Below are 27,288 nucleotides of genomic sequence, written 5' to 3' on the forward strand. Positions count from 1 at the left end.
TCATGCCAGATTTAATTGATGAAGATCAAACTGGATTTATATCAGGCCGACAAACAAGATAACATTAGAAGAACGTTACACATCATACATGAAATTCAAAAAGAAGGATATAACGCAGCTATGATAAGCCTAGATGCAGAAAAGGCATAGGGTATATTGGGAATTTTTATACCAAACATTGGAAAAATTTGACTTTACTGAAGATTCAATCAAATGTGTCAAGGCAATTTATCAACAACCTACTGCAAGGGTAAAGGTGAACGGTTCGTTATCTGAAAGATTTGCATTAGGGAGGGGAACAAGACAGGGATGTTGTCTTAGCCCAACATTGTTCGCCATTTATATAGAACCATTGGCACAAGCGATCCGTCAGGATATGAAATTAAAGGGTATAACTGTTGGAAGTAGGGAACACAAAATTGGCCTTTTTGCAGATGACGTGGTAATATATTTGACAGATGTAGAAGCGTCCTTCGTACGAATGATGGAAATTATAGAAAAATTCAATTACTATGCAGGATATAAACTAAATCTTTCAAAAGCTCAGATTCTCTCATTTAATCACATTCCCTCAGTAGAAATCAAGCATAAATATGGTGTCAGGTGGGACTTGAAACAAATGAGATACTTAGGGGTACATATAACATATATATATATCAAATCTGTATAAGGCCAACTACAACAATATCAATCAAACTATAAGAAAGGACATAGAAAGATGGTCCACATACCCAATGGATTTTAGTAGTAAGATAAGTGCAGTGAAAATGAACATCTTGCCAAGGCTGTTATATTTATTTCAATCCCTGCCAATAGAAATTCCACCAAAACAGTTTATAGAATGGGATAAATTAGTTTCTAGGTTTATTTGGGGAGGGAGGAAAGCCAGAATCAAATACACTACACTCCAATTGCCAAAGAATAGAGGTGGAATGGCACTGCCTAATTTTAAGGTATACTTTTACGCAGCTCAACTTCGACCACTTGTCAATTGGTGTGATGAAAATTATATAGCAAGATGGAAAGATGTTGAGACGTGTATCCCTGGCTATCACATCCAAACGCTCTTGGGAGAAAATACAATCCCTGGATATATCAGGAATTTGATTGATCCAATAACAATATTTACACTAGAAACATGGTTTGCTCTTACCAGACAACTTAAATTGAAAAAGGAACAAAAAATATTAAAATGGATAGCACTGGATAGTGAATTTGGGCCTGGATTACATGACTCAACATTTAAACAGTGGAAGAAAAATGGAATGACTGCATTTTGTACTGCTACAGAAAATGGAGAAATAAGAAGTTTTGAAGACTTAAAGAAAATATTTGCACTTAAGAACCAGGACCTGTTTAGATATTTCCAGTTGAGGGAATATTACAATAAAGAGATGAAGAGGGCTACATCAGAAGAAATTAATCCAGTGATGGAAGTGATGGTTAAAGCATACAACCAAAAAATATCAAGGGTCATATCAAGACTTTACCACAGTATAATGGAATGTCAGAATAAATCAACACTGTACATAAAACATAAGTGGGAAAAAGAGTTGAATGTCATAATCTCTGAAGAAGAATGGTACCACATGTGTGAAACTCAACAGACATCCACAAATTCACTTACATGGAGAGAATTTAATTGGAAGAATTTAACACATTTTTTTATTACGCCAAATTTAAAAAGCAAACAATTACTAAAACAGGAAACATGCTGGAGACAATGTGGTGAAATAAATGCTAACCATACACATATCTTCTGGTGTTGCCCCAAAATAGAGACATTTTGGGATGAAGTCAACTCTGTGATGAACAAGGTACTTGGATATACGATTATTAAGAAGTGCTCCACTCTATACCTGGGAAATATAGGTAAAGTTGTACTGAAGGAAGATAGCTATCTGGTTAAAATTCTTCTCACGGCTGGCAGGAAGGCCATAACAAGAAACTGGCTTGCTTCAGACCCACCTAGACATCAACAATGGTTAGATATAGTACAGGAAATATATGTGATGGAAAAAATGACATATTGTTTAAGAATTTAAAAAGATGATTTTGATCGAAAATGGAGTAAATGGAATAGGTTTGCAGGCAAGGACACCAGCATTTGAATGACATTTTTGTTTTATAATGGAATACTGTAAAGTCGACTGTAACTGCCCCCCATTGGTGATGAGCTGATCCCATACTTGTTTGTTTTGTTCATGTATATGTGTGAAAAGGAAATAAAAAACTAAAGTGAAAAAAAAAGATTAAATAGAATGATGGTGAGATCAAGTGGCTGTAAATGCTATATCACCAAAAGGTGTTTTCATTTTTTGAGATTTTTAAAACACTAAGCTGCTTTAACAAAGGTATAGAATGTAGAGATCTTGTAGAAAGCAAGAAACCAGAATGTTATTGTTGATAAAGAAACATATTTCTTGGAATCTGTGAATACAGGCAAATGCTGAACCTCTTATTCACACCGGTAATAGATGCAGCTGTTACATTTACAACCACTGGCACCAGTCAAAGTTCAATGTCAAATCGAGATATTGTTTCAAGTCCCATAAACTGTCCCCGATTGCCTCAATCACATTAGAATAACAGAACTGTTGTGATCTGCTCAGCACCCACTGTGTCAGTCAGCATTAGAGTCCTCTCTTTTACTTAAAACATCTCAATTTATGTATGAGATAATTTATCTTATACAGGGAGTTTCTGGTCTGTTACTATAATTTGTCCTGTCGGTATGTCGTCCATTTGATCTCGGTATGGTGCTTTTTATCTCCTGTTTTTGTCTCTTTTCTTAGTTTATTTCCTCTCGTTAAAGTCTATGTCCATGATAAAAGGTTGTATAAACAAATGAACTTGGACCTAAAATTGATAACAGCAGATAATCAGTAGACACACAAAATGTGCATAAAGATAATGATACGAACAAATGAAGGGCAGTTAGAGAGGAAAAATAAAGGGAAACACTCTTAAAAGTGAAAATTTTTAAAAGTCCACGCACTTGTCAGTGAATCACCACACACTGATCAAGCTATGAAAATGTCCAGAAAATTGCATCAATTTTCATTTAGTTTTTTATGAAAACTGCCTACACAGTTGTCTAATTGCGGTGCTTGCCTGTTTCAAAGCAGAATGTGGGATTTTTCAGTTTGCAGTGGGGTCACTCCATGCCACTTGACCCAGATTTCAGAACTTTTCCCAAGAGAAAGAGGCCTCCGATTGGCTCTGACGAGTTCTTAGTGAACACTTTTTGGAAGATGACTGCATTGCAGAGAAAGACATCGAGTCCAGCAAGCTAGTTGTTCACTAGACCAACAGTACTAAAAAGTCTGACGTTGTCCCACTGGTGCTCAACTTCACCGCCTATAATGCCTATCTACTGATCGTACAACATACTCTGAAAACAGCAGTACAGTGGCATAAATCTGTCTCAAGGAAATAGCACTAGAACACCCCAGTCAGGCAAGGGAGAGACAGGCAGGGAACAACCCACAGAAGTCAGCAGGTACTAAGACATTAACAATGTCCATACTTAAAAGAGCTGTATTCACTGACATCTGTCACAGACATGTAGCTGTTTGATACAGCAATCAAGTTTAACACAATGCCTGTCTGAATGTCTCTCACTAAACACGTTTCAGTCTGAACACCCATTGTCTGCTCCATGCACTGTTCCCACAGTCTCAAGATTTCCATTGTATATGTGCAGCATCAGAGTTATCTGATGAGAGCTTGGCTATACAATATCGCAGCCAAAAGGACTGTCTTAAATTAAAAAAATAAATAATCTATGAACATTCTAAATACCAGGTCATCAAAATATTGTAAACTCAAAGAACGGCCAGACTGGCAAAAATCCTAACATCAAGCAGTGAATTAAAACAACAAAAAAAACAGCTATAGTCATCAAGGACCAATATAAGGCACAATAATTTAGTTATTGAATAAAATCTAATTGTTTCAACTAAAAATGCTGACATTCTGTCCAGGAAACCAGTGGAGGCCTGACTTGTTCGTGTTCTTTTTAAATTATTTTTACCAACTCAGAATTGTCTCAAAAAATTAAGCATTATTGATTCCCTGTTGTAAGTCCAGCTGCTCACCTTGCACAGGTTTCCTTCATGACCAACATGTCTACTACTGGTGTGGTTTAAAATTGAACAAAAGATAAAATTAGACAAAGTGGAATGTGTGAATCAAATTTAAGAGCTAACAAAGATAAGATGGGGAGACCCAGCAGATCAACTGAAGTTATGAGTGCACTAAATAATCCTGTGGAAAGTGGCAACCCAGCAAAACTCTATGGAAGCCCGTGGGTGCCCATATTAGGCATGAGACAGGAAGTTCATGTCCTCTCTACGTCAACGCTCGTGAGTTGAAACTCAGGGCACACTGAGCTAAGCAGAAATAATGCCAACCTAGCAGAAATAAAAGAGAGGATGGGGTCCAACTTTGGATACGATTACTTCATGGGCATCCTAATTGGGTCTTGAGACAATGGGTTGTGGCTTTCCAGGGCGGAAGGGGTGTGTTTAGAAGGAATTTGCATAGATATAAAAGTTGACGCAATGCTTTGTTTCGGCAGTTAAAATCTCGAGATTTTGCTCATGTTTGTTCTTACAACCACTGTATTGAATAAACATTACTCACATCAGACTCTCAAGACTGCTTGAAGACTCTTTTTTGAAAACTTTTTGAAGACTTCAAGTTTGATCCAGAATTGATATTTGACTACATGTTGGACGAAGCTGTCTGATCATCACTGCCCTTAGGAGGCGGACTGAGTCACAACACTACACTAATAAATCAAATATATTAACCTGCAGTAGTAATGGGACTGTGCTGCCTGCAGCAATTTTTCAGTATTTCCAAATAGTCTAGCATTTGCCTTTTACAGGACACTGTCATGATCCCCGCTCCAGCCCCCGCCTTTCTCCCCCACTTTTCTTCCCTCTCATCCTCTCTCCCTTTCTCTGTGCCTCTCTGTCTCTCCTCTCTTTCTCTCACCCTCTCTCTCCCTCTCCTGTCAGACCTGTTCTCTCTGTTCCCCGCTGATTGCAAAGATTGGAGACAGCTGAACTGCTCTCAATCACACCTCTTGCAATAAAAGCCCAATTCATGCATTCACTCTCTGCCAGATCATAGACAGTCATTCTCTGGATTCCTGCTGGTCCCCGAGCCGCTGCTTCTTGACTGACCTGCATCGGCGAAACCCTTGCCATTCAGACCCTGACCTGCCTGCTATTGGTCCCGCTCCAGCATTTCTCTGGCCCTGCTACGGCAACACACTCGCCGGCCCTAACCTACCTTGCCTGACACCAGCTCTGCTCCGGCTCCCGGATTCCCTGAGCCTGCCTGCACTCGTTCAGTTTAGTTTTCCCTTTTTGTGAGTATCCCGTTTTCTCAGCCTAGTTCAGTTTATTTCTGCTGTAGTTTTTGTAGATGATCATTTTAGTTAGAGTTTTTGTAGGGTTTTGTAGATTGGCTTATATTTTTGTATTAGGTTTGGTTTATTTTTCCCCCAAGCTTGATTTTCCATTCTGTAAGTTTCCCGTTTAGTTTAGTCCTGCAACTTGCCTTTTTTTGAATGGACGTTGGTTTTGAAATAAAGTAATTTTTTGTATAATCTGGCTGTCTGCCCATTCTCTGTGTCTGTGCCTGGGTTCTTTTCAGGGTTAGTTTTAACAGCAGCTACTCACATATATCAATATTACCTAGACTACTAAATAGAACAAATAGAACAGAGACTTAACTATGATGCATTTTTTGCTGAGTATAACCAATTCAATCATGTTAATGTTTCAAAACACGCATTAGCAATGTCCACCTGACTTGCACTTTCGTGTAAGTCAGGTGGAGATTGCTTATGCAGTAAAGTGTGATGGAAATCTTCATTATATTATCAAATCTTTTGACAATAAAACAACAAAATAATAACTGTAAGAATAAAAACCAAACAGAAAGTGTTCAGGTACTGTATTAGGCTTTAAACCAATTGTCAGATTGTAAGTGCAAAGTCTGTCAACATCATTCTGGTACCTAAAAACAGCAGTTTTGTGTTTGCAGGTTAGGCAGGCATGCATGCAATTGATGGCCAGCAGTAAATTCTCAGAGGCTGGCATTAGTAAAGAGGCAGCAGGAGACAGGCAGCATTCACACCTGAAAGTATCAGCACCCAGACTGATGAATTTGAACAGAGTACAGAAAAGGGAGGCAGTAAGCAGTAAAGTTGCACAGGATCTTTGACAGATAACATACTTACCAACAAATATCCAAAAACCATTAATAATGTACACCTATGGAAGGTCCTTCTCCAGCTATCACACTATCTTAAGACGTAAACCTTAACAGGGAGGACTGTGAACAGTCTGAGGAAGAAAGCTTCATGGAAGAGAGATCGATGATGAGTTGTAGTTGAGTGATCAGGGAAGCATCAGTGATGACCAAAAGTTTTGTCCACATAATTGTTTGAAGCTGTTTGATGTGTGCTATTGGAATGGTTGTGGCAAATGTTTGTTGTGGCCACCAAGAGTCTCAAAATGTGGTTTGGGCTTAGGGCTAATATTGAATCTGTTGACGGCCATGATTACATGCTGCATTCAAAACCTTTAGTCAGAGGAACAATGGAAAGGAACGAAATGTCTCTCTCACTGCTGCTGAATTTGTCACAGGACATGAGTGTGCTTCATTAATAGAGGTGTGTGAGACCATTGGTCTGGAAGCCATCTCTAAAAGACAATGGTTTAACATACAGAAGACACACAGTCAGGTCCATGAGAATTTGAACATTGACACAATTTTTAGCATTTCGGCTCTGTACACCACAATGTATTTGAAATTAAACAATCAAAATGAGTTTTGAGTGCAGATTTTCATCTTTAATTTGAGGGTATTTACATCCAAATCAGGTGAACAGCATAGGAATTACAACACATGTATGTGCCCTCCAACATTTTAAGGGACCAAAAGTAATTGGAAAAACTAACATAATCATAAATCAAATTGTTACTTTTAAAACATGGTTACAAATCCTTTGCAGTCAATGACGGCCTGAAGTCTGGAACCCCTAGACATCACCAGACACTGGGTTTCATCCCTGTTGATGCTCTGCCAGGCCTCTACTGTTGCCATCTACAGTTCCTGCTTGTTCTTGGGGCATTTTCCCTTCAGTTTTGTCTTCAGCAAGTGAAATGCGTGCTTAGTTGGATTCAGTTCAGGTGACTGACAAGGGCATTGTAGAACATTCCACTTCTTTGCCTTTGGTTGCTTTCGCAGTATGCTTCGGGTCTGTGTCCATCTGCACCGTGAAGCACTCTCCAATGAGTTCTGAAGCATTTGGCTGAATATGAGCAGATAATGTTGCCTGAAACACTTAGGAATTCATCTTGCTGCTATTGTCAGCAGTCACATCTCTAGTAAATATAAGAGAACTGGTTCCATTGGCAGCCCAACATGCCCACGCCATTACCACCATCATGTTTCACTGACGAGGTGGTATGCTTTGGATCTTGAGCAGTTCCTTCCCTTCTCCATACTCTTCTCATCATTCTGGGAAGTTCACCTTTGTCTCATCTTTCCACAGGATGTTGTTCCAGAACTGCACAGGCTTTTTTAGATGTTTTTTTTGGCAAACTCTAATCTGGTCTTAATGTTTTTGAGGATCATTAGTGGTTTACACCTTGTGGTGAACCCACTGTATTCATTCTGGGGAAGTCTTCTCTTAATTGTTAACTTTGACACAGATACACCCACCTCCTTGAGAGTGTTCTTGATCTGGCCAATTGTTACAAACGGGGTTTTCTTGACCAGGGAAAGGATTCTTCTGTCATCCACCACACTTGTTTTTCGTGGTCTCTGGCGCTGGTAAGCTCACCGGTGGATTCTTTTTAGGAATGTACCAAACAGTTGATTTAGCCACACCGAATGTTTCTGCCATCTATTGGTTTTGTTTTGATTTTTGGCTTGCTTCACTAGTAGTGACAGCTCTTTGGATATCAGATTGAGAGTTGACTTCACTGGATTCCAAATGCAAATACCACACTTGAAATGAACTCTAGACCTTTCATCGGTTCCTTGTTAACAAAATAAGGGAATAACACACGTGGCCATGGAACAGCTGAGCAGCCAATTGTCCAATTGCCTTTGGTCCCTTAAAAAGGTGGAGAGTACATAAAAATGCATTGTAATTCCTACAAAGCACATCTTACTCGTTTCATTAAAAATCCATTGTGGTGCTGTGCAGAGCCTAAAACCTAAAAAAATTGTGTCAATGTCCAAATATTAGATAGGCCAAAAAAAAGCCACCTAACACAACCACAACAGGGTGGTGAAGCTAGACTCTTCCCGCACTTCCTGTAAGCACCAAGGTCTTGTCACACTTGAGCTTGTTTTATGGCACTTATCCATGTTATTTTCTCCTGACTAGATCCTTGATTTTGTTCCATCTACTCTCAGATGTACGTCGCATTAGATAAAAGTGTAAATGACAGTCGAATTGTAGACTGACAGCCCAGGTCACAGTGCTTCCTATGGGACAAACTCACTAATGGGCATCAACTCAAAACTAGGGGTTTCACAGGAAACTGTAAATGTGACAGAGGTAAAGAATGGTTATTGGCTTGAGGAGGACAGCTTAGAGAGGCGCCTTTTCAAGTCATAATAGTTTAATGTGATCATATCCGTTTTGGCAACCAACTGCCACCCATCAGTTCAAAAAGCCATGTTTCAATCAGAGAACCCAAGTGCAGGCACAGAAAATGGCAGACATGAGGGAAATAGGTAAAGTGGGTTTTATTACACAAACAAGAACTAAACCAATGCAGATAAGGAAAAACTGAGCTTAGGGGAAAACAAAACTAAACCAGCTATCTAACAATCTTAATTCAACATATTTTTTTCTAATCAACAAAAATGACAAAAAAAAAAAATCATTAAAGGGAAATTACAGACACAAGCGGGGGTAACAAGGGGAAGGACTGAACTGAGGCAAAGTGAGCTAATTAGGAATGAGAAGAAATTACTAAACCTGCTAAGTACGAAAATAAACTTAACAGGATGAGAACAACGGAAAACAATCTGAATACATTAAAGATATACTAACAAAACAGGTAATACTCACAAATGGGGAAACTAAATCTGACTTGGCAAACAGGGTAGGGGAGTCCAGAAACAGATGAAAACTGACTGAACTGATGGTAGACAAAGCTGGGAGAGGCAAGAATACAGGGAAAGAACTGAGTCCAAGTGTGGGGAACAGAAGAGAATCCAATGAAGGGATCTGAGTCTATGGTTCGGCGAGGAGTGACTGAATGAACTGAGTTTAAATAGCTGGAGGTGAGGTAGTGGGCAGGTGTCCTCAGTGAGCTGGTTACTGCAGCTGACACACTGCAGTAATCAGCAGGTGGCAGAGTGCAGGCAGGTGAAGCTGGGAGAGCAAGAGGGCGAGTGAACAGGGAGAGACAGATGACACAGGAAGGAGGAGGGACAAGGAGGGAGAAGGAAAGAGAGGGCTGGAGCAGGGATCTGCTGCAGTGCCACAATGAGGAGTTGTTTGAAAGGATCATAATGTTCACCAATCACCTTTGGTCCTATGTCACAACATGTGAGGGAAATGTGACAAAGTTAAAAGAAAAGTGGATGTCAATCTGGCACCACATTCCCAATGTGCACCTCTAGGTGTCTGGCGAGTTCATAACCACGTGTGAGCACCCTCCCTACGCTCCTGAAGAAGAGAATCAGCTACAAAGGTTCCTCCCTCACTATGTGGCCTTTCACCACCTGCAGAAGATAGCGCTTGACAAACAGCTCCTGAAGAAAATAGAGAAAACCACACTGGGCATTCATGCAAGACAGCTTTAGAGGCTATACAGACTGTACACAAAATATGCCACAAAGCAAGCAAATTTCGAAAGGAAAGTTTGGAGGCTCATCTACGTGTTGCTGCATTGGACCACAGCACTAGTGTGAATAAGGAGACAGCTAAAACAGGAACATGAGGAGCAGCACAAACACCACTACTCCACAGCTGCTCAGCAGTATGTGGCGAATCCAATGAAGGTAGAAAAGCACTACAATTTCAGGAAGGACATTGTGGCAGGAATGATCAAAAGATGTCAGTTGACATCATACGAGCAACACTACAGCAGCTACAAAGTGAGGCTGTCATCACTGGCCAAGGCCAAAGATGTGGCAAAACCAGCCAAAGATCTATCATTTGTCACTGAGGAGAAGCAGAACAGAAATCGCAATACATGACAGGTTCTGTAATAGGTTAAAGTTATTAATTAAATCATTCAATATTCATTTACATTCAAAGAATGAAAAAAGTATTCTGAGTTCATAGTTATATGGATTTCCATTATGTCAGAAATCCTGCAGAATGTTCTTTTGATATAATATATATTTTTTGCTTTGTGTGGGGTTTTTTTTGCAATTTGAAGTAGTTTTTTTTTCCCCAAGTTATTTTTTTGGCCTTTTTCAGCTTTATTTACATAGGCGCAGTGGGAGAGAGACAGGAAACAGGGGAGAAGAGTTGGGGGAAGACATGCAGCAAAGGGCAGCGAGCGGGAGTCGAACCCGGGCCGCTGCGTCGGTGACCAGCTCCTGTGTCGGGGACCAGCCCCTGTACATGGGTCGCCCACTTAGCGCGTTGAGCTATACGGGCGCCCTTTGAAATTGTTTTGAGATAAAAATCCTCCATTCTGTGTTTACCGTTACTCTACCTTATGTATGTATGTTACAGATTATATTATGTAGATAGTTCAGTCACTGAATCCACCTGGATTGAGTTTTTTTTTTGGAGCAGCATTGATGAATATAAATAATTTTTCAATTGTTGGTGAACATTCAAATATGTATTGACACAAAACTACTAAAAAGCATCTATATGCACACTTCATCACTTCATGAAATGTTACAAGAAATCTTATTTAATAGAAAATCCACAAAACACTTTATAATTCATCACAAATGCAAGCATACTCAAATTCTTGATATTCCAGGGAAGTGCTGACTACACAAGATGAAATTGGGATCCAGCTCCTCCTCCTCAAATGCCCCCTGGCGTCGTCTCCACCATCCACCGACTCCATGACTATTTCTGCCTTTGACGGCACCATTGCATGGTTTTCACATTGTAGCAGTTCAAATGCATATGCCTGTGGGTTTACAGTGGGTCTACACGGGTCTGTCAAACCTCGATGAGCTGTAGGACCAGCCTCTGAAAGCATTTTATAATGACCGGTGTGAGAGCTACCAGACGGTAGTCGTTCAGCCCGCTGATGACGGAGTTTTTTGACAGTGGAATAATAGTTGAAGACTTCAGGCCAGATGGGATGATAGATGTGGACAAGGACAGGCTAGCCTTAAGTGAATACCATAGTAAGCTGGTCTGCACATTTTGTTAATACTCTTCCTGCCATACCATTAAGGCCAGCAGCTTCACTGCGCTCAGCACACATCTCAACTCATGCCTCTGCACAGTGAAACTGAGCCTCCTTTAAGGTTAGTGAATGTGTGGTGTCTGTGCTTGCTGTTTTCATCCCAAAGCGGGCAAAGAAGCAGTTAAGCTCCTATGCAGATAGGGAGTCATGAGGTTGCTCGTCTTGTAGTTGGTGAGGTGCTGGATGCCCTGCCTCACCCGTCGGTGGTCGTTGTTCTTAAAGTAGTCATAAATCTTCCTCCTGTAGGCGGCTTTAGCATTCCTGACGCCCCTCTTCAAGCTGACTCTTGCAATGTTGTATAGAGCCCTGTTACCAGACCTGAAGGCAGTATTACAGTCCTTGAGGAGGGATTTGACTTCCTTTGTTATCCAGGACTTCTGACTGGGGTACACCCAGATGTGTTTGTTGACTGTGACATTGTCAACACAGTTCTGTATGTAGTAGAGCACAGTTGATGTATATTCCTCTAAGTCCTGATTCTCAAAGATGTCCCACTTTGTCCTTTCAAAACAGTCCTACAGGTGCCAGGAAGCTCTCTCAGGCTGTGTTTATTCAGTTCTTATGGTGGATTGAGCATTTTTCTGAGGAGGGTGTATGCTTGGGTTAATAGTATGGACAACTGATCCGACTGGCCTAAGTGTGGAAGAGGTGTTGATTTACAGCCTTTCTTCATATAGGAATAAGCTTTATTGAGTGTTTTTCCCCTCTAGTGGAACAACCGATGTGTTGTTAAAATTTAGGGAAGACTTTCTTAAATCTGGCAGTTCTCAGCCTAAATTTGCATGGTTAAAATCTGAGCTTTGATATGAACTGCCTCTGGATATGTGCTCTGGTGAGAGGTTATGGCACTGCGTAAGTATTCTAGGGCTATGTTAGTATTAGCATTCGGTGAAATGTAATCAGCTCTGACGATAACAGTAAACTCATGTGAAAGGTAAACAAGCCTGCTTGTACCTTTCAGGTACTCAAAACTATGAGAACAGTGGCCGTCTACGATTTTGGCATTAGTGCACCAGTTGTTTTGAATATAAATGCACAGCCCTTTTCCATTTATTTTACCATATCCATGTCTGTGTCCCAGGAAATGCTGTGTGTTTTATTTCTATGGCAAAACTGGAAATGAGTGGGTGTAGTCAAGTCTCTGTTGTATGCAGAATGCAACAGAGTATGAGTTGTGTTCATAGAGACTTGAAGTGGATCTGCTGTATGTGAGAAAGATGCTGGGTAGCAGTAATTTTTGTCCCTCTGTCCTTAGACTTGCAAGTGTGCCAGATCAGACCAGCATCCTCACTTCTGCTTTCTATGCCACCTCTGTCTTCGGTACCTGCTTGGGCCAATAACAATCCAAGGAGAGCCTAGTCACCTGGCCATGTCCTCTGGTGTATTATTTGAGTGGAGAAATTCACTCGTAATGACTTTATTACATTGTAGACCTGTGGATGTAGGTGGGATTCACATGGCTAAAATTAAAATTTGGCACTATAAAAGAGAGCACTGAGTCATCATCTGGCTGATTATTTTAGCTTTTGCTTAAGAATATGAAGGTGATCTTAATTCATTATTTTATTTACTTTGTATAAAGCACCAGTTCCTCAGGCAACAAAACACCCCAAGAGCACAATACCCCTACCATGCTTAAGGATAGGTATGGTGTTTTTGGCGTTAAAAGATTCAGGCTTTTCTCCTCCAAACATATTTCTGATCACTGTGAGCAAATAGGTCAATTTGTGTTTCATTCATCCACAGAACTTTTACACAGATGGCCTTTTATTTGTCCACATGATCAGCAGCAAACTTCAGTCGAGCCTTAAGGGGCTGCTTCTATTGAAAGAGCTTCCTTTTTTGCATGGCAGCCTCTTGGCCCATGGCAGCATAACACACTGTAATGTTCGTGGGTGAGTCTAATTAGTGGAGAGGAGTCACCCGCTGTTGTCAATTGTAATCACTCACAAGTTTAAGAGGTCAAGCCACTTAGAAAATTTGACTAAAACAGTTCTCGACATCACCAAAACTGATAATTCAAATTGTTGTATGTATATTTTAACCCTGCACATTTTGTCTTATTTCTTGACATATAATAAATATATGAAGGAACCAAAATGCACAACTGATAACCATGGATTTCAATAATTTCATCACTGAAACTAAAGTGTTATATGTGTCATTGGAAACTTTAGACCGCTATGATATGCACGGTTTTCACTAGTGTATGTGAACATATCCTGGGACTTTTTGGCTGAACTGGGCAGAACTGCAGGTTACATTAACACACTTTGTTTTTTCTTTTCTTCAGTAATTTATATGTGGTTACATTGGTCGCACAGTCACAACACAACAACAGTCCAAAAGACTAAGGGATAGAAGTGGTACACCCTAATTGGGGCCCAATGAGAACTGCTTTTTTAAAATTTTCTTAAATTTTTTTAAATGAACTGACATATTTCTGACTTACGACAAAAACACGAATCATATTGCAATTGAAAAACAAGGCATAATAATAGTAAAATGCATAAGTGCTCGACTCTTAACTTATACTTAAGGTAAGATTCAAGTAATGGACAAAACACCATGCAAAACTGCATCTTTAGTTTTGATAACAATCAAAACCTGTACAAGCACTGGAATGCACAGCCTACTCCACTTCGACTAACTGACAACTTTTATTTTGGACAAATTGGACAAGTCATTTTTTCCCCAAAATGTGAATGGTAATTCCAAAGACAGACGGTACTCAGGTAGGAAGTGATGAACTGTGCAATCAACGATTACTAATGGTATTTTTTTGGTGCACTCACTGTTATTTTTACCATCATATAAAAAAAAGAAAAAGACTTTGATCATGTTGATAAACTATAGAAACTTTCTTGACCCAGCAAAAATGCATTATAGGAATGTTGTGCTATTTCCCCACATCTCAGCAAGTACTTTGATGAGCACAATGACATTGTAAATGCATGGAAATTAAACTAAAATACGAGTTGAGACAGGTCAGAATGTTTTATTAAAGCACATTCAAAAATAGGGTTTTGCATATTGTCAGGGAAATTTCCTTCATAGGCAATATATTTTGTTACAGTATCTTGCATGTATAGTGTTCAATTTGATCATTCGCCAGATGTAAATACACTGCCAGGTGTGAGAGTGGAATGTGCTTGACTGCACATGTCTCTGCAATGCATTTTTGCTTTATCTGTACTTGTAGAATTTTCAGTTCTTGGAAATGTTCATCTTAGGTTACTCTATCTGGCATGGACAGCATCAAACAAGGAAAAGAGACTTGGGGTTGTAATCGGGATACTGTAAGGTGGCCAGTAGTCTGCTAACAAGCCAGCATCAGTTTGTTTCGATTACACATCAGATTGACATCCCAGTCCTAGCTGTATATGTTGTTACAGTAGAGTAGAACATTCTCACACACTCCCAGATCATCCTCAGGTTGAATATGTATTACTGTAATTTGAAGTGCAGACTGAGGTTAGTGTGACAGTCTACTTTGATTGTCAATCCCAGGTATGAACCAAGAAGAGGGGTCAGCTTCCATGGTAGAACACTGAAGAAGATGGAGGGACATTATGAGAGCAGAGAAAAAAATGAATCCAACATCAAACTGTCACTTTGTTTTTTCCAATCTGCAGGCAATGGATGTAATGGAATGTGTCTTCATTCCAAACCCCTTTGCACGTAACATATGGTCTAGATTGAGATTTCCATGGTTTATTCTGCCATGTTAGCCAAGTAAATACTGTCATACATCTATTTCTTTCTACAAACTTGTGCTCCACAGATGAAAAATGTAGATTGTGAACTCCAACTAAAAAGGTTTGGCAGATAAATAGTTTAGTTTGTCAGCTGCAGAATTCTAGCTAGATTGTTGTTGAAAGCTTAATATTGGGATATTTTATCAAAATCACTTTTTTCTTCATGTTTCATTTTAAAACTTATCAAAAACAAACTTCCAGTAGTAACCAATTGTGCAAAAAATAAATTCATTTTTCTGTTCCTCTTCGTGACAGAAAATCTTTTTTTTTTTCTATGCAGTCAGAAATGAACCCACAAAGAATAAAAAAGCAACAGGAGCTACTTGGGGTTCAGAGTTCATTAATAATGATTTCGTTGATTTTGTCTTGAAAGACTTTTTTGATGTCATGCTTGAGAATACACAGCTTAGTCTTTTCCTATTGACAGTAGACAGCAGTTGAGTGCCTTTACTGTAATAGTAAGAATTACAGCCATTTTAATTTGTTAATAATAAATGATAAAAAAATTTATGCATTTTCTTTTTTCTTTGCTGCACCAAAAACAATGAAGACACCTGATATTAGATGTTAGTTTTTCATTAAAATTAAAACCATATTTCTCATTCAAAATAGAAATTTTAATGGTAGGTTTTCGCCCCTTCTTTCTGGTATGACTAAAAATTCTTAATATATTACCTGGTTTTGCACTCAGAAGTGCACAGAGCTTGCCACACTGTGGATTAACAGCACATACAGTCAATATTAATGTAAAAATCACCTTTACCATATTTAAAATGGAAGAATTAGAGAGATGTTCCTAGAATTGGGAGAATGAATTACAGACAACTGTAGTGTGTACTTTAACATCACAAGTTCATCAAAACAACCCAAGTATAGGAGTAAGTGAGTAAGAGACTTTGAATGTCAAATATTTAAAAGCTAAGCTGAAAATCTGTAATGGAGAAATTACTGAGAATGTTCCACTTGGTTGATAAGTTAAAATGGGTAACTGGATCCACCAACCGATGAACGAAGCTTGACTTTAAAAGCTGTGTAAAAGTTCTTCAGAAATTGTGTCCCTTTTCAGCAATTGAAAGTATCAAATCCCCAGCATGTGCCTTTTAAAATTTCAGCTCAAAATACTGCAAAGGTGTTTTTTTTCCACAATGACTGTACAACCTCTGGTTTTAGACTTGTTGTAAACAATCTGTTTTAGTGTCTATAGCTTTAAATACAGCTGAGCTGTTGCTGCCCCCGCCCGCTTCAGGAAGAAGGCTCTCTCGGTATCAATGATTGACAGCAGGAGGGCCTTTGAACTGGTTGCACTGAAGCACAAGAGGTGACATATAAACACAGATACCCACCCAATCCTTGCTTATTGGTTAGAAATACCATCTGCAACAAAAACAACCTCATGTATTTGTCCATTTGTGTTACAAGCTTCTGTTTAACTGCCACAGAGGTACAGCCTGATGATTACTACAGCACTGAAGTACACCTTTGTGACTCACCTCGAATAAAATTGTATATCTTAAGCAGCAAATTGGTATTTATTTATGTAGGGACGCCTCTATGAGACCAGTTGTAATCAAGGGTAAAGCATAATTACACACCCTGGTGTAACAGGCAAAAAATCTGGACCCCTGAGGGCTGTACTACAGAGTCAGTTCAACATAGCCGGGCTTTCTTTGTGTAAGTTGGCTAGACTAAAGCCTAAAAAAACCTAAAAACTAAAGCCTTAGACATAAACGATCATCATGAAGGTGGTTATCAACTTTCTTTGTCAATTCAGGTTTTCTGCTTTAGACTCTGTGTGTTCACATAAAAGTGGGCGTTTAATGCGTCATGTGACTCTTTTTCTGCACAAACTGAACCAATCGTGTGCAGCTGCTTCAGTCCACAGGCTATTTTAATGGAGAACAATGAAGAATCTAAAAATGCATGATGGTAAAAAGCGCTGCAACTGGAAATGATACGAGACAGGAATGCTGCTAGAAAAACTGCTAAATGTGCATAATGCATATATCTTACCAATCAATCCAGTTGTTTATTTTGAACAGAGAGCTGCACAGCAAAGTTATTAACCTTTAAACTTCATGTATGTCAACATGATATTGTATTAAACTGCATCTAGGTCTGACGCTGTCCTGTAATGCAGGAAATCATTTTAATTTGTGGCCAAATCAAAATTAAATTAATGTTACTCATTCAATATTCTCTGCAATAAATACCAAAAGAATAATCAGTGCTTTAATCAGTGTTCTATCAGTTGCATTACCAGCATGTTAATGGACTTGGCAGCAGATCTAGATCAAACTTTACATATTTATACAATTTCTGTAGCACCAGCTAAATACATTTTGGGTTCCCATGGTGACACGATGCATACACTGTGGCCACGTTTACATGAAGTTTTTTAATTCGGAATTATTAATTCGAAATTTATTCATTCGGAATTAAAGTTTTGTGCTTCGCATTTACATGGAAATATCAATTCCGAATTAAGGTGTACATGAACCGCACGTTTATCCCCTTCCTTAATTCTGCTTTAACGCTTGGGCGCTGGAAAGGATTCTGATTGGACAGGGAGTGGACGTGACGTATCCCTGTTTACCGGAAGAAAACAAACTCCATTTGCTGCAGCATTTCTTTTCCCCAACAACATGGAGGAACAACTAATAAGCACGCTTTTCGCTTTGCTTTTTATTGTCGTTTTGAAACAGCAACTCGACAATGGCGTACTACTTCTGTTGCGTCACTTGAGAAGGAGAAGAGAGATAGAATACTGGAGAAGGGAGGCAGACAACCAAGCTGTGTACGTCGCTACGTCATCGCTACGTGACGAGCCAGGCGTGAGCAGAATGACCGGAATTAACTAAAGCGGAATTAACTGTATAAATGAATGGACCGTACACAGGAATTAGTTTATTCGGAATTAACATCGGAATAAACCAGGTAGTTTATTCAGAATTAAGTTTATTCGGAATTAACTATTTAATTCGGAATTAAGTGTTTACAAGGAGATTTTAAAGTGGAATTAACTTTAATTCCGAATTAAAGAGGAATTAAAGGTCTCATGTAAACGTGGCATGTGTAATACTGTAACTACACAGTTTCATTCAGCAGTTTTAGTAATATACCGCTGAAGGTGTTGGTAGATGCAATATTTTCCTTCAGCTGAAAATCTGTATTGTTCGTAATGATTCGTCTGGAAACGATTTCTTGAAAGGAAGACGATTCTTTCAGCTGATTTAAATCCGAAACTCTGAAGAAAAAAACATAATTCTGACCAAGTTAGCTTCACTGCATGAGTTGCCATGGAGATCTAACCAGATAAAAAGAGAGCCACCTGCATGATACTGAAAACTCAACATCAACATACCTCACTAACCCACGAGTCTCACTTCGTAGTACAGCCCTGAGGTCAATGGAAAATGTTTGGATGGGTCACTCTCTGCCTCATTTGCCACACAGGCCTTCATTTGTAAAGAGCTGAAGGATGACATCAACCTGGCATGCATGTTGCCAAAAGACTGTATTGGTTGTCATTGGGTCTAATGTTTCTTATGGATGGGTATAATGGTAAAGTAACATAATGATCACTTAAGATGCACTCATTATAGGAAGATTGTTACATGGCACTACTGCCCAATGTATGCAGACAGTTTTCAGAATTTTCAATTCATAAACTTTCATCATTACCGCCAGAAAACCAAGCATAGACATCAATACGGAAATGTGAAGGTCTTTTCCTGCACTTTCCTTTTATTTAATTGGCTTTTGTATTAATACAGTGACACTGTGGGTGCCCCTGTAGCTCAACTGGTGGAATAGGCGACCCGTGAACAGGAGCTATAGTCCCCGACTCAGTGGCCATGGTTCGAGTCTGACCCCTGGCCGTTTGCCACAGGTCCTTCCCCCCACTCTTCTCCCCATATTTCCTGTCTCTCTCTCCACTGTCCTCTACAAAAAAGGCCAAAAAAATCTGTGACACTGTGAGCACCACTGAATATCAAGCTAAAATTATTTTGGACATATCATTATTCTCATATCAGAATAGTAACTGGAAATTTTAGCAGGGAAATAAACAGTGGAGTACACACAATATTATTAATTGTATCCCACATTGGCCAATTTCAAAAAATCATTTACACACTCCTATGGATATTGTATATTCCAGGCTATGAGCAATGAAGATGATTTACAACCTCAAGTCTAAATGAATGGATGGATGGATGAATGAACATTTAGGCTACCTTATCTAATCTGGCTGATTTCTTACGATTAATTTTTCCTCAAGCTTTAGGATCATGTCCAGGACAAGAGTGTGGGAATATGTATGCAACAGCTACGAAGAGTGTAAAACAAATACTCTTATGTACTATCATATTACTATCTATCATGTACGTAGTGAAGCCTTTGTGAAGTGAGTAAACTTCATCCATTATCCATACAGACTTATCCTGCAGAGGGTCACATGAGTTGATGGGGCCTATCTCAACTGACATAAGGTAAAAGGAAGGCTCCACCATGGAAAACCTGCCAGTCCATCACATTGCTAACACAAAGAGAAAGAGACACACAACCATGCACTCTCATGGTCATGGTGAATTTGGAATCACCAGTTACTCTACATTGCATATTTTTGAACTGTGAGAGGAAGCCCAAATATCTACAGAAAACCCACAAAGGCACAGGGAGAACATTCAAATTCCACATAGAAAGGCCCCAGCTGACCAGCACATTTGAAAGCAGACAATGCAAATAAGGAATAAGGATGTTGCTGTCAAGAAGTTCCAAATAATAAAACATGGATACTTCTCACACATCCTCAACCTGGCAGCCCAGAAAACCTGTACAATCAATACAGGCCCAAAGCAGCCCCTCAAAAGTAAGTGTAACCAATTCAGTGTTCAACTCAATGTGAAATATGGTCAAAATCTCCACTTCTGTTCCTGAGGTCTGACATTGAACAATGTCCAGAAAAGTGTGTATTACAATCATTTAAATGTCACAGTTAAATTGGGTCAGTCTGTCTCAATGACAGAATTAAGGAAAGGTGTTGGTCTACTGCCTAGCTATTTGCTCAGTTGTTTGTTATTTGGGAACCAAAGCTACGTTCTGCAAATTTGATCAGTGAATTTGTCATGTCACTGTCAAAAAATTGTCTTCTCTGGGAAGCCGCTTTACAGGTTCAATATCTCCAGAAATATAAGTCCCAAGGCAATGAAATGAAAATTGTTTCCAAGCAGATCCAAAATGATTTGAAGACTCCAGCATAGATCAACTCATTAATTATGGAAAAAGCACTACATTTTCAAGTGAGAGTGGTATCGATGCTCCAGAAAGTTCTTCTAAGTTTATAAATATGGATGTATCATAATACACAAACTACAGTCATTGGTCAACATTTTACGAACTTTTACAGCATCCAGCATCAATAGAAATTGATGTATGGGATGAATATCAAGTCAACTTTTTAAAAATAGTACAGAGATGAGCCTGAAAAATTCTGGGACAAAGTTTTATGGACTGATGAGATGAAGATGAACCTTTACCAAAGTGAGCAAGACAATGACCCAAAACACACTGCCAAAACAACAAAAGAGTTCATTAGGAGCAAGAAATGAAAGGTTTTAGATTGGCCAAGTCAATTTCCAGATTTCAACCCTATAGAGCTATTTTACTAGCTAAGAAGAGACTGGAGGGAGTAACCTCCTCAAAACAAAAAAAAAAACAAAACAACTGAAAGAGGCTGCTGTGAAAGCCTGGAAAAGCATCACAAAAGAAGAATGCAAAAGTTTGGTGATGTCAGTGGGTTACAGGTTGGATGTAGTTATTGCAAGCAAAAGATCTGCAACTAAACATTAAGTCTTATTCACGTTAATTTATTTTAAGGCTGTCTATTCCAATACTTTGCTCACCTAAAAATTTTATGTTCTGTTACAAATAATGTTATCTTCTAAGTTGTGTATCAGATCCAGATGTAAACACCTGGAAATAAAAGCTGAAATGTTGATCTCTTGTCTCATATTTATCTTTTTATGTCAAACCTAAATGTTTTCAGTCTACAGCAAAAATAAAGGAATTGTGCTCACTGTTACAATATTTTTGGCGGAGAATGCAGTCAGAAGCTCAAAAGAGCGCAACACAAGCTAGAGGGAAGTTTAAAGCAGGCAAAGGTGGACTACAAAAAAAAAGTGGAGAGGGAGCTGGAGCACCGTAACAGCAGAGAGGTGTGGAGGGTCATCACTAGCATCAAAAATAAAGACCAACCAGACAACAGTAGGTGATGTGGACAAGGCCAGTGAGTTCAACCAGTTCTATAACAGATTTGTTCTAGTGGCTGACGGAAAATGAGGGGAGACATTTGATCTCCATATTCACCATTTCTCAGTCTAATTAAGCATCTATGGAACTGCAAGAAAAACAAGTTAGATCAATGGAAGGTCCTCCTCACAACTTTCAGGACAACTTTCACTGTTAACATCTTATTGCTCTATACCACAGGATACTTACAGAGGGTTTATGAAATCCAGGCCACAACAGCCGTTTTGATACCACAAAGCGAACCTGAACAATATTAGGCAGATGGTTTTAAGGTCATGGCTCAATGGTGTATGCACCCATACCACCATTGTAGTTTCAAGTCTACCTTAAAATAATACTGATAACAGTACTGACAAGTAGTACTGTGACTTGGAATCAATACACTAATATTTTTACTCATGCAGTTTTCTGACAATGTAGAGAGATTTGTCTATTATGATGATAATCTATATTTCACTATTTTTAATTATTTTATTTATTTGTTTTAATTTTTGGTATTACTTGTACTATGCACCACAAGAGTTATCTTTAATTTCGTTGTACATTGTGTGTGTATAATGAGAATTTGAAGCATTCAATAGAATTCTATTATATTCTATAGCATTCTATAAAATCTCATATAAAGTAAGCATGCATAGAATTATTACTGACCAAGCAAAGTATTTGGCCAAGTCTGCGAACATATCCTGTCCCACGTTTTAAATTAAATACCTATCAATCGGTAGTTGTCATACTTGTTGCTTGCCAATATAACGTAAAAGAAGAAAAAGGTAATTTACCAGTGTTCTTGTTCTCACTGTGTTTCTTTAAAGTTATTAGAATTTTATACCGTAACTAGACAATAGTAGTGAGCCTGAACTCCGTCCGACATGTTGGCAGCATGGTCGAATTTATCTATATTATGGTGTGTGGCCTAGAATCAATTTCTAATTTAAAAAAAAGACATTTGACTTCAAGGTCTGACACAGAATTTAGGAAAATAAAAGAGCAGAAGTAATGAACACATTTTTGATGTCAAATCATTGCACAGTATGAGGAAGAAAATTAAAAAAGACTGGTACTAACTTCTTTAGAGCAGCTATGAGGTACATGCTCTTCGGCAGCAGCAGGAAGACCTGGTCAGTGAGTACAGCATGGATGATCTTCTTGGCTACGTAGTCTGGATTCAGGATTGGAAGCAGTGTTGGCCACCTGATGAAGACCAAAAAAGGATTAAGAAAAAAATGTACTGCTAGCAACACTGAACACTAACAAGGTCTATTGCGTTTCCTTGTTCCCCTTCAAAGGTGACCTGTGGCTTGGTAGAGCTTTGTAATTGAAAAATAAATAAAATTTTAAATGTCTGCAATAATACAACAATAAATTCTTGTGAGTTATCTAAAATCTGTTGAATGTTAGGATAATTAATCATATACTAAACAAAAATGTTAACTTTTTGCCCAGAAAAGGAAAAATGCTTTTGATGAAGAGGTAGTCATAGAGTTTATAGTGATGAGCAAAACTGTGCAAAAGGGGAAGAGGTCTAAATACTATCTAAATCTGAATACATAATCATTGTACTTGGGCCCACTTATCAACACAGTCAGCAAACATGACTCAAGCATAGGTCAATCAGGCAATTAAAGTACCTTTAAGATCCTAGCACACCATACAAGTTGCATCAAATTGTACTGATTCTTGGATTCATAACTCACATTGCTGAACAGTGCCACGGTATGCACATAATATTAGTCATTCACACAAGACAATACACAAGTGATATATAATGCATAATTAAGCAATATCTAAGTGTCCAAATAACAAACAGTCCAGTTTATCTAATTTTTAAAAAGTGAGACTTGAAGGTTCACAACTCAATCTGAGGACGACTGGTCAAAACTAAGTATTTTTTTTTGTAGTTGACAGTGACTCTTCATGCAGCAGCTCACTTGTCTGAGGTGAAGAAAAGTACCTAGTGAGACCTGCTTTTCTGATCTGATGTGATCCCGATCGGTCCTTTCTCTATGTCAGGGATAGTAACCAATTAGGATAGTTACTACTGTTCCTCCATGCATAAATCAGGGATGAGAATGACAAATGGAAAAAAACTCGGAAAATGTCTGCCGAAGCCGCCCCCTCCGCTCCCAATGCGCGTTGCAAAGCGCGTTGGAATGCGCGTTGCAAAGCGCGTTGCAATGAGCGTTGCCGAAAGATGTCGGCGGCGGGATGGCCATCACGGCGGGCGGCCATCACAAGCCTCGGCTCGCGACGCGTCGGCCGGCCGGCCGCTTGCCCACCCCTGCCCCCCTACAATTTTCTCAACGGATTTACACGATTCACAAAAACTATACTTTCGGCGGAAAAAAACTCGTAATTCCGCGGATCCGCGGAAAATTCTCATCCCTGACAAATGCGTCTTACTTTGGAGATAGTTGTGGATTGTACCACTGTGTAGCAAATCAAGCAGAACGACAATTTATTGCTGGCTGCATTCCGGAGCAGAACAAAGAAAATCCAAAGACCCTTTCTCACAGCTGCAAATCTGGCAGGATACCAAAACTGTTAACCCAAAACTTTCATCCAAATGGAACATCTGCATCAGACAAGAGGTAAGGACTCAAGTCAAATGTTTACAATAAAATTACCATGTAAGGCCTTCTTCGAAACAATGAGACCTTTCAAAAGAACTGATTATGGTGACAGACTGTTCATTCCAAGGTAACCACATCTCTGCAGAAGAGGAGATTGCATTCTGTACTGTGACTGAACAGTTGTAAATCCGAGAATTAAGCAATTTCATCATCACCAGAGTGATGATCCCAACATCTTGACTCAATATGTGATACCGTGTCATCAGCACCAGTATCGAAGAACATCTCACATGTGAAGTGTTTGTCGAGTGCACACACACGAGACACAAACACCCTCCTCTCTATCACTGCCATACAAGACACAGAGACTTAATTGTAAGTATATACATCAATCTGGCATAACATTATGACAACCTGTCTAATATTGGTCCCCTTTATGCTGCTCTGACCCAGTGGGGAATGGACACAGGACCTCTGGAGATGTCCTGTGGCACCGGGATGGTGGCAGTGAATTCTGTGGTTCCTGTGGGTTGTAGGGTGGGACCTACCTAGACCAGGCTAATCCTGGCACATCCCACAGACGCTCAATAAGATTTGGATCTGGGAAGTGTGGGACCCCAGAGAAACACCTTAGCTCTGTCGTGTTCCCCAAACTACTCCTGAGCAGTTTTTGCAGTGCGTTGGGGTACATTGTCCTGCTGAGGGTGGCAACTGGCATCAAAGACTGATGTTGCCATAGGGGGGTGGAGAGTTGCTTGACCTGCAGTGTTTAGGTGGGTGGTACATGTCAAACATCCACATGAATGTCAGGACTCAAGGTTTCCCAGCAGAACACTGCATTATAACAAGTTGTTTGATGTTATTCACTTCACCTGTCAGTGGTCATAATGTTGTGGCTGATCGGTGTAAAATTCTAAAGTCTTAATTTCATTGTTGTTGAATGAATACGCTTGTATTCTTAGTTATACAGAAAGTAATCTAGTTGTGTCCAATGTCATTTCACAATTTATATTCATGTTTACACTTTTCTTATCTCAGGAACTGTACAAGATAAGCATCATGTTTGATCTGATTTTAATTACCAGTTTGTTAAATAGCTGCAAAATTTACACATACGGGATGATAACAACTAGATTAACATGTTTAGGAATTAATTCAGTGTAAGTTCTAAAGGTATCTGGCGTCTGACCTCTCATGGACAATGAAGCATAACACCATCCCTAAGGATGAACACATCCATGATTAGTTTGATGATAATTCAGATGAAACTTCAAAACATTCTGTTTTAAATAAAGGCACTGGGATGCAATTTTTGTTGTTAACTATTGGGGTTTTACTTTGAAGGGGGGGTTTACTTTTATAATGGCTTTCCTTTCTGTAACATTGCTTTTTTGGGAAACTGTCAGTACTGTTTTCTTAAATTGAGGTTTGTCTTTAAGTATTGGGTTACTTATGTTGACTATTTCAATGTCATATGAGTTTGGACACTTGGTATTTTTTACTTTGGCAACTATGCAAAAATGCAGCTCTTCCTCTGTGTTACTGAAACAACTCATCCAACAGATCTACATTACCACACCCTGCTGAGGCCCTTTCGCTTTCCTCCTTCTGGCATCGCATACTGATCATGCAGCCTTTTCCAAATGTCAGAGTTCACCACTTCAGATTGTAGACTGATTAACATAATTAGATTTGATAAATTTTATTACCATTCAATCTGAAATATTCTGGATAAAGGTCAATCAGATGACCTGAAAATATTTAAGCGGTGACATGACAAACAAATGCAATTCTAATTTTAAAGTGTAGTTAACACTATTAAATTATTATAAATATTAGTTTGTTTGTTATACTATGTTGTTTTTGTTTTTTTAGAATTGCCAACAAAATTTCGATGCAAAAATCAGTGACAATAAATATCCTTGAATCCTTGAATTATTAATTATTATACATTATTAGCTGTTTATTGCTCTAGGTGTGCATTAAATTAAAAATGGTCTGAAACAGCTGGAAACTAGAGAGTGACAGCTGACCTATCTGATGTGAAGACAAGTCGGCCTACACAGTGTGATTTGCTGTTGGATCCTGGACTGGACACATTCGCTCTCCATGCTCAAGGATAATTTATAATCTTGAGAATTTAATGAAATTTCCAACTCTGTTGTTCCATTTGAGCATATGGACGTAATATTCTCTTTTTGAGATGCACATATGGAAAATACTGCTGTCTGATGCTGTAGGTATTTTAGAAACTCAGAGGGAATAGTTCTAAACTTCAGAAAGCAACAAATTCCTGCTCTTGCAATTGTGTTGTGAAGGAAAGAAAATAAACTGGATTGCATTCATTAATGGCATCAATCACTTTAAACATGTTTGTTAAATGTTTTTGTTTTTTTTAATCACAGTAACTTTGTATTTTTCTGGGCATACTATTTTGTAGCCCAATAGATTTGCAATTGTAAAGCAAAAATAGTAAGGAAAGGTGTGTTGTGATTTGGGCATATCAGTTGTGTATTCAGCACTTTCTGTGGTATTTATGGACAAATACTGATGCTGAAAAACAGAAAAATTCTTCCTAGATCACTTCGCTCAACTCGAAGTACCCTCACTTGTGCATGTCCGGTATATGACGGTTCAATTCAGACTTGTACCATGTTGAACACAACACGGAAAGGTTATTACATCCAAGCTAGAAAGATTGTCAGTGTGATTTTTACAGAAACTGACCAGACTGCCCATTCAGACATGAAACCAGCATGTTATTGTCGTCAGATTAATGGATTGGGGTGCATGTCTGAAAGGGGCTTCATTATGAGATGGAGTTACAAGTATGTTTGCTGATTGAGTGTCACGGGTCCATAAAACAAACTTTCCCAACAGCATTAAAACTAAAGTCATGAAGTGTACTGGCAATGCTCTGCTCTGAGTAAAATTACATTTGAGAGGTGGCAGTAAATACTGACAAATTTTCGGGACTGGCTTTTTTTCTCTTGACTTTCATGTTTCATTTAATGTCAAACATGTAGGTCTAGCATACAACCAGGAATACTTTGTTGAAATTTTGTGGGGGGCACTATGGAGTCATTTTGCCACAGTCATGACCAAGACCCATAAAATATATAATTTTTCACGACTTCTGATGCCTTTGTCAAGTTTCAAGAGATTTTCAAGCACGGCTAGCCTATTTCTGTTTCTTGGTGAATATTCTGTTGC

At 38.9% G+C, this 27,288-nt stretch overlaps 1 protein-coding gene across 2 annotated transcripts in view; it reads right to left on the reverse strand.

Annotated features, from left to right (window-relative positions):
- LOC111575778 (epidermal retinol dehydrogenase 2) overlaps positions 1–27,288 on the reverse strand; it is a 70,418-nt gene that overhangs the window by 21,360 nt on the left and 21,770 nt on the right. Inside the window, exons 6-7 of one of the 2 annotated variants that reach the window (XM_023281111.3) lie at positions 22,571–22,696; positions 14,417–14,988 (exon numbers count right to left, since the gene is read on the reverse strand). In XM_023281111.3, the coding sequence (XP_023136879.1) occupies positions 14,886–14,988; positions 22,571–22,696 (229 nt within the window). In that variant the 3' untranslated portion in view covers positions 14,417–14,885. Of the gene's footprint in view, positions 1–14,416; positions 14,989–22,570; positions 22,697–27,288 lie in introns of those variants that run through there. The other variant, XM_023281112.3, reaches the window with a different exon arrangement.

This window comes from Amphiprion ocellaris, chromosome 10 (genome assembly GCF_022539595.1).
Source record: "Amphiprion ocellaris isolate individual 3 ecotype Okinawa chromosome 10, ASM2253959v1, whole genome shotgun sequence".
NCBI classification, from domain to species: domain Eukaryota; kingdom Metazoa; phylum Chordata; class Actinopteri; family Pomacentridae; genus Amphiprion; species Amphiprion ocellaris.